Source organism: Typopeltis vanoorti, chromosome 13 (genome assembly GCF_054136105.1).
Source record: "Typopeltis vanoorti isolate ZY-2024b chromosome 13, IOZ_Tvanoo_1.0, whole genome shotgun sequence".
Lineage (NCBI taxonomy): Eukaryota > Metazoa > Arthropoda > Arachnida > Uropygi > Thelyphonidae > Typopeltis > Typopeltis vanoorti.
In genome coordinates this window covers 75,383,633-75,394,290 of record NC_143561.1, presented here as the reverse complement: position 1 = coordinate 75,394,290, position 10,658 = coordinate 75,383,633, and the positions used below count along the sequence as shown (strand labels likewise).

Below are 10,658 nucleotides of genomic sequence, written 5' to 3'. Positions count from 1 at the left end.
ATGCCAATTAAGAAGATCAGATGTATTAATAAATGACACACCTGAATATGATCACCTCACTTTCTCACATCTCCTCTAATAAGATACTAAGTATAACCCAGAAGAAATACATCACAGCTGTAAGTTTTCTTCAAAATACTGAAAAAATTATTTCAAAAAATAATTATAAGCATAGCAGACCACGCTAGAATAGCATTGGCTTCTGTGCCCAATCTTTTAATGCTGCATAAAGTTTTTCCATCATTATAATATTTCACAGAAATGCAATTAACAGTTCCATCTGCCTTTTTTAATCAAATTATCAGTGCAAAAATACAGATAGTTTACTAAATGCAAGAATACAGACACAATCTGAGGAAATATGAATCAGACAGAATCTTCATGCCATGTCTAATTCTGATCTTGTTTCAGGTTTCAGCATTAACGTTAAATAATAATGCTAAATAAGAGAGACTAGTACTCACTAAAAAATAAATCAGCATATAAATGCATAAAGCTTTTCCATCATTATAATATTTCACAGAAATGCAATTAACAGTTTCATCTGCCTTTTTTAATCAAATTATCAGTGCAAAAATACAGATAGTTTACTAAATGCAAGAATACAGACACAATCTGAGGAAATGAGAATCAGACAGAATCTTCATGCCATGTCTAATTCTGATCTTGTTTCAGGTTTCAGCATTAATGTTAAATAATAATGCTAAATAAGAGAGACCAGTACTCACTAAAAAATGAATCAGCAGAGCTGTACTTGTGTCCAGTAAAATCAATTTAAAGGAGATGACAGAGCAGAAATACATCAATAAAAATGATCCTAACTACTAAATGTTCAATATCAACTCAGTTTCAACATTTATGTAATTCAAATTCTGGTAAATTGTTACCAAAAATAGTCTCACTTTACAGCTAAATTTGTATTACTGCATTTTGCATGCCTGGCATTTTTTAGGTAGATGATAATATTTAGCAATATTTTCATGTAGTTCTTCATATTAAAAACAAATAAAAAAAGTTTGCAGAGAGAGATTTCTGAATTAATAATACTCATAATTCAAATTAAACGAACTAGATGTTGATAATCTAGGTAAAGTTTAATCTTGTGGAGGATTTCTTCTGAGCGTGGCTCAGAAGAAACCTCTACAAGTCTATAAACCTCCTCAACAGTTTAAACCAAAAAATCCAATTTATGGCAGATCCTTTCCTTCCTAGATGTTGTCATCTCAGTAGAAAATCATGGCAATCTTTCATTTGTAGTCTACAGGAAAAAGCTCAATATACCAGATGATTGATTTATTTAGTATATGAAGGGAAACACAAGAAATTTTTGAGCAAAACTATATATGGACTGACAGTTCAGTTAACCGGTTGGTGACACTATCTGTAAATAAATGCAAATTCCTGAGGCCTCCAGGGAAGGAATGTATGAGACAGTCAGTGATATGATGAATAGTCTGCACAGCACCACACACACACATACACAGACAAAAGGGTGACTATTAAATTCCCCACAGATGTAATAAGTGGACACAGCAACCTTGTCCAGTCCTAAATCTGTTTCTGACTCGAGAGGTGTCAAGATAGACTGAATTCTGGTGGTGTGATAGTTGGGTTCTGTGATCAAGTACTTGTTTGTAGTTTGTTCCAGAGTATTCTCTGCCAGTCCTTGGGCACTATCATCTATAATTACACAAGCCATATGGGATATCTGGAGACAAGACGATATGCTGGAGGTGAAGAGATATCTTGAAATATAGGAAGATGTGCATGTTATTTCTGATTTTCTTTATGTCTTTGATGATGGCTTCTTCTCTTCTGAAGAACGGAGGAGTGATGAGGGAAAGAATAGGTACCATGGAAAGGAGAGTGGATCGTAAGGTACCAGAGATGGTTCTAAATATTATATTAGGCTGTGTGTCCATGAGAGTTGTGTGGTGACTTTGACTCCAAACTAGTGAACGATATTGTTTACTCGAATATAACTGCCACTTTTTTCCTCAAAATTAAAGTTAAAAATCGTGGTGTGAGATATGTGTGGGAATTTTCAGAAACTAAAGTTTTTTCAGAAAAAAAACTAAATTGACATTTATAACTAAATCCCAAATATTCATTATAATATATAATTGCTCATTATTTATAAAATAAATGCATTTCAATTTTAATTATCAACGTGATCAGCCGCTCACCTTCATCACGTGATATATTTGAATCTTTAGTGACAATGCTTCTGTAATTAAATTAAAACAAACAGTTTCGTTACTGCTTGTCATTTATTATTTCAGAATCATATGATTCTTTGAGTTTATTATAACTGAGTTTAAAACCAGTACTGTAACTTGAACATTTCCCCATATTTCAAGCAAAAATTACCAGTAATTTACAAGATTTGAGATAAGTTATGAACAATCCTTCATGAATAACTAATGAGAAGTGAAAGTGAAGCACAAAAGGGACAGCAAAGGTAGACCTGTAGAAATATCGCAGTTATGCAGATATGCATATGATTGGTGAGTATTAACAAAAGATCGCACAACTCAACGACAAAAGCAAGCTGACAATTGTTGAGTTGAAATACTGATTCTTTTCAACCGAATTCCAAAATATATGAAACTGCCATAACACATTCACTATCTGTTTCTTAAAGTTTTAAACTTTTTTCATGTGCAAGGTATATGCAAAACTTTTTAATTTATATTTTCGTAAAGTGAAATTAGGGGTGCGAGATATACGCAAGAGCGAGTTACATTCGAGTAAATACGGTACTCCACAACAGGGAAGACTAGAGCCAGAGCTGCCATTCTAAGAATCGAAGCATTACAACCCCAAGTTGTGCCTGTCAGCATGTTTATGTTGTTGTTCCTTGGAGATATCTCTAACTTCATTTTTGCCAAATGTTTTCCGTAAGTTAGACTACAGTAAAGTGCGACACCTAGGTAACAAGAGTTACTTTCATGGATTAGTCCTCTTGCAGAAGTTTATTTTTAAGTTTCTATGAACTTTGTGGTTATTTAGGTGGAAAGCAGAAACAACAGTTTTGCTAGGATTAGGAGATAGTCCTCCAGCTTTCCAAGTAATTTTGTAATGAGCTCAGATGTTCACTCAAGGTCTTAGAAGGTACAGTCTTGGTGGCTATAGCTATGTCATCAGCATAGATAAACTTTCAACTAGCTGTTGGAGGAATATCGCTTATGTACAGGTTGAATAAAGCTAGGGCAAGGAAAGATACCTGTGTTAAGGGTGAATGTTGCACTTATTTGTGAATTCAGATGAACCTTTATTTTCCTATTGGACACTTGTTCTAAGTAATTGAGGTTTTTTGGCAGTTGATTATTTTAGCTGATTTATACAGTAAACTTTTCTTCCATACAGTTCATAAGCTGATGTGAGGTCTATGAAGGCAGTACCTATATTTAAACCCTTTTGGTATCCAGCTTCCATATGAGTTGTGAGAGATAGGACCTGGTCGAAGCAACTTCTGCTAAGCCTAAACCCATCCTGTTCATTGGGTAAGATGGCTTCTATTTTAGGAGAAATTCTAGAGAGGATAATCCTTTCAAAAAGTCTGTAAGGAGTGCAGAGTAATGCTATAAGGCAGTAATTATTATAGTCATTGGTTGACTTATTGGGTTTTGGAAGGGCTATTATCTTGGATTCATGCCAAAGTTTTGGGAGCCGTTCATCATTAATTATCATGGAGAGAAATTAGATAGCCAGGATTCTGCTCTTGGGACAAGGTGAGTAAGAAAGTCTGGAAGGAGGCCATCAACACTAGGAGCTTTACCCACTTTAGTTAGTTTGAGTGCTACATCAATTTCATCTATAGTTACTGGATTGGAATTTGCTGTACATGTAGGACATGATAAAACCTTTTTTTCAAAAAGTCTCTGTACAGGTTGAATAAAGCTTATTTTGTGCTTTGAATTTAACTTTTTTGTGCTAAAATTTTTACAATACTATTAAAGTTTATTTTTCCTTTAGTCCTGTTTAAGAGTGATGGTACCTCCCAGTCCACAGAGCAGTGACCAAGCCTTGCGACTTGACCTGGTAAAGTTGAGGATGTTCATTTCTTCATGCCAGCAATCTCTTCTACCATCATCCAAGGATCTTAAGAGGACAGAAGCAGTGTCTAGATGGTTCTGTTGTTCATATTCTGCCAAAAGAATACTACTTTTGGCTGACCAGCATGGTGTAGATTTTTCTGAATCCTCTAGGGATGTGTTTCTTGCCAGATGCTATGAGAAGTTTAGTGAATCTTTCATATCTATAATATGAATCTTTCATAGTTATCAACTGTAAATAGAATTATGTTGATGTTGTTTTCAGTGAATTCAGTAAATTTTAGCCAGTTTGGTTTCCTGAGGTTCCCATCAAGGAAACCAAACTGGCTAACCTATTGGGAAGTTCTTTTTCTGGGGATTATAAGTCCTACATAATTAGGCATGGTCTGTGCTGGCTGTGGGGAAAAGGAGGCAGTACCTGATAGGTTAAAGAGAGAGGAGTTGCTTTTACCACCATATCAGTGGGTAAAACAAAGGTCAGGGGTTGTGGCTATTTCTATCTTCTAGATTTAAATGTTCTAGGTTACTTGCTGTCAGAAAGGAAGTGAAGGCTGTTTGCTAACACCCCATCTGTTAATTGCAGGCCTGGGTTGTCATCATTATTGTATCTCCATAATGTACTGTGTGAGTTGAAATCGCCAAGAATGATGCCAATATGAACTGGCTAAGGAAGTGCAGGGCTAGGCCAGTCAAGTAAAGGAGGCTAATATACACTATAGATTGAGAAGTTGTCCAACCAGATACCAGCAAAAAAGTCGCTTTGTGAATGATCAAGAGATTATTTGGAGATTCTTTCCAAATTTGCTTTTGCATAGATCACAAGGCCATGCCTTTCATCAGGTTTATCAGTGAAAAGAATGTAGCCAGGAGTGGTTACAATGTCTACTTTGTGCCTGGGTAGAATATTATTTTATACCTCTGATTTTGATCTCATGCATCCCTTGATTTACAAGATCAAAATTCACTACATCACCAGATCCCTTGAACTGAAAAATATTCAGGCAATTCCCAATGTCCTTCTTTGGTTGTGTTTGCTCATTTTTAAGGTGATGGAGACTGTAGTGGACTTTTTGAACATAGCCCTCTGCCTAAGCTATAGATGCAAACCTTATTGACTGGGGAGACATTTGCTAGCTTGGGGGAGGGGGGAGGGGGGATTATGGCCAATTTAAGGGCTCCGAACAAGAAGGGGACACCAGAGCACTCTAGCACCTCAGGCCCCCACTTGCCTCTGGAAAAGTGTAAGTACAGCTAGCTCTGTGAGCTGGTATGTCTACTTTGATACTACATGCTCGTTTCTAAGATACCATAGTTGGCATTTGGACCCCAAAGGTGAGGTATTAGTCAGAAGTTGCTACTTACTAGCCGAGGGGATGGTGCACACTACCATCAATCCTTGAAGTAGAGGCTGTCAGCTGCCGGGTGAGATGTACCTTACCTGGTGCAGGTTATTTAATGGCTTATTTAACCAGATATCTATATGCCACAAAACACCACCACCTAGTGCAAAAACAAAGCATCATCAAAAGTCTCAAAGACAGGGTAATTATAATATCAAGGAATGATGATAAAAATAAAAAATAATATATCTTAAGGATATTGCCTAAAAAATGGACATAATCTCAAAACTATCAACAACAGTTTAAAAAGGCCATCACATATTCCTAAGCATATAAAACAACAAGACAACTACAAAGGTGCTGTTTCTTTACTTTACATTAAAAAATGTTACAAATAAAAATAGAGAAAGTTTTGAAACAAAACAACTTAAAAGTTGTCTTTCGACCACTACAAAAAATATCCAAGACGCTAAGATTGCCAAAACAACCTCACCCACCTCTTAAACAATCAGAAGTGTACATAATCTTCTATACTAACAACATCTGTTACATTGGAAGGATGAGTCAATCTGACGAAATCCATCAAAAAGAACATTAAGAATGGGAAGAAGAAACAAGCACATAAATCAGAACTGGTATATCACACCACCAAAGAAAAACACCAAGTAAATTGGTAACTCACTAAACTACCATACATAGAATTCAACAGTTATGTAGGTAGTAGATATAATGAAGCAAGCAAAATGATATGTCTTACACAATATAATAAAAACCAAGATCTCAAGTTGGTTTAAATCAACTATAGGCAGCATATATAAAAGACCTGCAATGTTAATAAATTGGGCTTACTAAACCTACAGAGATCACTACTGCATTTTAGAATAAAATGCAGTAGTGATTAAAATTTTTGTGACCATAATTATTTAAAAAAACTATCAATTTGCAATATAATTATAAGTTGTGTATTGCTCTAGATCAGTGGTCACCAAAGTGGTCGATATAACATTGTTAGGGGTGGATTTGGGCTCAGGGGTCAATAGAAAAATATAAGACATCATTGTATGGGTAATATTTAATTCGGTTAACTTGGATTACCTCCATCCTGAATGACAACGCAATTAAGAGTGAATCGTGGGAACAGTGACATGAATAGGACCTGTAAGATGGAGTAACGTCGTGAAAATAGTTATGGAGGCCAATCAAGTATCCCGCCCGGCCGGCGCAGCAGGAGAGAGATTGCAACACATGCCCGGTTGCTTATTTACTTACACATATTCGATCCCAGTCTCATTTTTGCACATCGACATACAAGTAAGCGTTAATGTTCTAAAATTCATCAACATACATGTTATAATTCAATCGTTATTCATTCACAAACTAAACTTCTCTATGTTGAAGAGTTGAGCAGGGCTGGTAGTTTTGTACATCCTATAGAAATATGTGAGTAGGTTTATTATTTAGACTTATTACTTTTGCTTACTGACTTCAATTTTAATTATTTTGTTACAACCCCAGTAACCACAATGGCAGCTTCAGATTCTAAAAAGAAATGCAAATAATATTTGTTAGAATATTTGAAACTTGGGTTTATTGCTTCATTAAAAAACGAAACGAGGCCTCTGTGTCTTCTTTGTGAAAAAACGTTTAATAACGATGCAATGAAACCAGCAAAAATGAAAGATCATCTTCAGAGACTCCATCCCGATAAGAAAGATAAAGATCTTGACTTTTTTAAAGAACTGAAAGAGAAATACACACATCGACCAACTGTAAAATCATTTACGAAAGCACCTGCCGAAGCTGACAATAAACAAGGATTAACAGCCTCCTACAATATTTCTTTTAATATAGCAAAAAAAGAAAAAACATATACAATTGCAGAGTACATTGTTATACCTGCAATCAAAGAAGTAATTGAAACCATAATGAAAAAAGATTCTGGCTGTGTTTTAAAATGCTTACCATTGAGTGAGAATACTATGAAAAGACGTATTGGTGAAATGGCTGAAGCTAATATTTGAGCTTCAGCCTTTTTGAGTGCTGATACTATGAAAAAAATTGTAGTATCAGTGCTCAAAAATAGTAAGTTCTCCATCCAAATTGATGAATCTACATTAGATAGTTCTTCTATTCTTATGGCTTATGTAAGATATTATAGTAAAACCAAAAATCAAATTATTCACGAATTTTTATTTGCAAAATATCTTGAAAGTGATGGAACGAGGTTGACAATTTTTCAGCGAATGGAGGAATAATTAAATAAGTATGATATTCCATTTACTAAAATAACAGCAGCAGCCACAGATGGCGCACCTGCAATGGTTGGCTGTTATCGAGATTTCGCTGCCTTTCTGAAAGAAAAAGTTCAAAGCGTACGTATTATTCACTAGTTGCACCGAAACCATTTGGGGCAAAAACTCTCAGTGACGAACTGCATGATACTCTCTCTGTGTTCACTGGGCATCTACAGATGCCGTATGGTCACTCCAATGCTCGATGATGTTCCACACTAGGCCTCGCCATGTAGTCCATGATACTCTAAGAGTGTGTATTTAATCTATTAATTAAATTAGAGCTCATCCTCTTAAATCGCGATTGTTTGCCAAACTTTGTGAAAAAATGATGAAGTAGCAAACCAATTACTCTTGCATACTGAAGTAAAATGGTTGTCTAGAGGTGCAAGTCTACAAAGATTTGTTGAGTTGTTCGACTCAACCCTAGAGTTTCTTACAGATGTTAATTTGTTTTTGAGTGATGAACTGAAGAGAAATAAGAATCATATTTTCTACTTGGCAGACTTATTTTCAAAATTTAATGACGTACAGACCCATCTACAAATTAAAGCTGTCACGATTATTCAAGCTCGGAGGATTCTTTTAGGCTTCCAAGCTAAATTTGTCTTATTTAAATCATCATTGTTACGAAAAGATTTTCAGTACTTTTCGAATCTATGGCAGTTGGAAGTGAAAGATGAAGACTTAGAAATATACACAAAACATCTTCAAAATTTGAGCGATGATTTTAAATTGCGTTTTGCAGATTTTGAAAACATGCACATTCCAGATTGGGTTATCACGCCATTTTCTGCAGATATTGAAAATATCGAATGTAACTTACAAGATGAATTTATTGAATTGTCAGTTGATCTTGAAGCTAAGATGTTTTTTAAAAATAGGACTTTAAGTTACTTTTGGACGAATATAAATGTTGTAGAAAAATATCCAAAACTTTCTGTAGTGGCACTCCCCTTTTTGCTTGCATTTCCAAGCTCGTACATGAATTAAGCTGGTTTCAGCCATGTCAATTCCATTTTAACAAAACAAAGAAATAAGCTAGATATAGAATTACGTGCCGATTTAAGACAAACTTACTAATTTTGAACCCAACATTGCTAATCTTGTCAAGCGTCACGAAGCACACCCTTCACATTGACAACATTAGTAAATTGTACACTAAGTTAATAAAAGTCTTATTTTCATATATATAAGGAAGATTGTATTATTGTTATTTTGTTATCTAAATTAAATTTTATATATTATTTAACCCTTCTTATCAAATATGTGATGTTAAGAAGGACGTCAAAACCGTATCCCTTTAATGTTAAGCCAATATAATAATATATACTATATTATACAATACAATAAACATTGTAACTATAAAATAAACAATCTAAAACTCACATAAGTGTCTTTTTTGCTTGTCCTATTATAATTACGTAATAGTAAACTAGAGGGGGTCGATAAACTCTTGAAGAGGTCGACAGTCAAAGAAGTCTGGCGACCCCTGCTCTAGATAAAAAATGTTCAATTTCCATCATACAGATTGAGAGTTATGAACTGTTTCCTTCTCGCCATCTTATGTAATTTTCTGAGATAACTCTCTATTAAGCATTTCATAATCAAGCATTTCAAGATGAATTTAATCTACTCCAGCTGCCTTTTGACATTTATCCTGTACGTTCTCATATTCATATGTACTCCATTCCTGAACTGCATTTCTGCTGAATAATTTTTATGACTTCTCCATCACTTATTAATACATTTAATAATTTACTGAAGTAAGTGCTCCAGAATATCCTTATCCTCTTCAATTTTTTTTTTATCCCTTTCATGATCTTTGATTGCTTCAGTGCTATTATTTTCCCAATCCCTAAATTTTTTTAGAAGATTACTGGATCAATATGTGGATATAAGTATTTAGTAAAAATATTTAAGCATATGCAAGGTAAATATCACAACAAAGTTACCAAAAATATTTTGCCAACCTTATGATGTTTATCTTCCATGTACTTTCTAAAATATTCCCAGAACTCTTTTTTTCTTTTTGGCTACTTAACATGGTTTTCTAATTTTTTTCTCTTTTTTCAAAGCGCACATATTGAACTTTTGTCTGCCACAGAGTTCTGATTTTTTTTTTAATCTTTATAGATAACTTTACTCTGTGCCTCCTGAACTGAGTCTCTAAAGTTCAATCCATCCCCCATTACTATTTGCATATTTGAGTATATTTTAACATACAGTTTTCATTTTAATGTGTTGGTCATTTTTATCCTTGTCAAAACTAGATTATCATTTCCTATTTCAAATCTGTAAAGTTTTGTAACACAAGCATTTAGGAGTTTAAATCCTGATGTAGGTATAAATGTTTTGGAAGATAAATTTCAATTTCCAGTGTGAGACCACTTCCCTGTATTGGAGATAAGAAGTGGCTTGAAAAAGTTTCATATTTGGTCACTAGAGAAGGATTTTCAGATTATGTAAAAAATAGTAACCAAACAATAAAATAATAAAACCTTAGCTCACCAACAGTACTAGTGTACTATGTGTTTACAACCTTTCATGGATGGGAGTAAAAAAAAAAAAAAAAAAAAAAAAATCCATATTCTATGAATATATGTAGCTTTCACTTTAAACATAACAACATAAAACAAAATTGTGTTATTAGGTACTTACAGGCAGAGAGGCTTATAATGCATATATGGCCATATATTGCTTTATTTGTTCATTTAAAAGGTTCCACTATCACATTGTACTGTTTCGAACATGATTTCTTCAAGATATAAGCAATGTATAGCTAATGAATGCTTGTTAATCACAACTGAACAAAAAAGGCATTGAGAACTAAAATAAATATTTTTCCATTAATGAGAGTTATGCACAATAAGCATCCATTAGCTTATTACTTCTCACAACTGAACTAAAGGTTTGACAGCTAAAATACATCTATTTACATTTCTGTGATGTTAAGTTGCTAACAAAAA

The 10,658-nt window shown here is 34.2% G+C and overlaps 1 protein-coding gene across 1 annotated transcript in view; it reads right to left on the bottom strand.

Annotated features, from left to right (window-relative positions):
- Nucleotides 1–3,689: 3,689 nt before the first annotated feature.
- The window catches only part of LOC150100290 (intermembrane lipid transfer protein Vps13-like), a 186,728-nt gene continuing 179,759 nt past the window's right edge, over nucleotides 3,690–10,658 (bottom strand). The window contains exon 10 of the mRNA XM_090402627.1: nucleotides 3,690–3,936. Coding sequence (XP_090258753.1) covers nucleotides 3,690–3,936 — 247 coding nt within the window. The remainder of the gene's footprint in view (nucleotides 3,937–10,658) is intronic.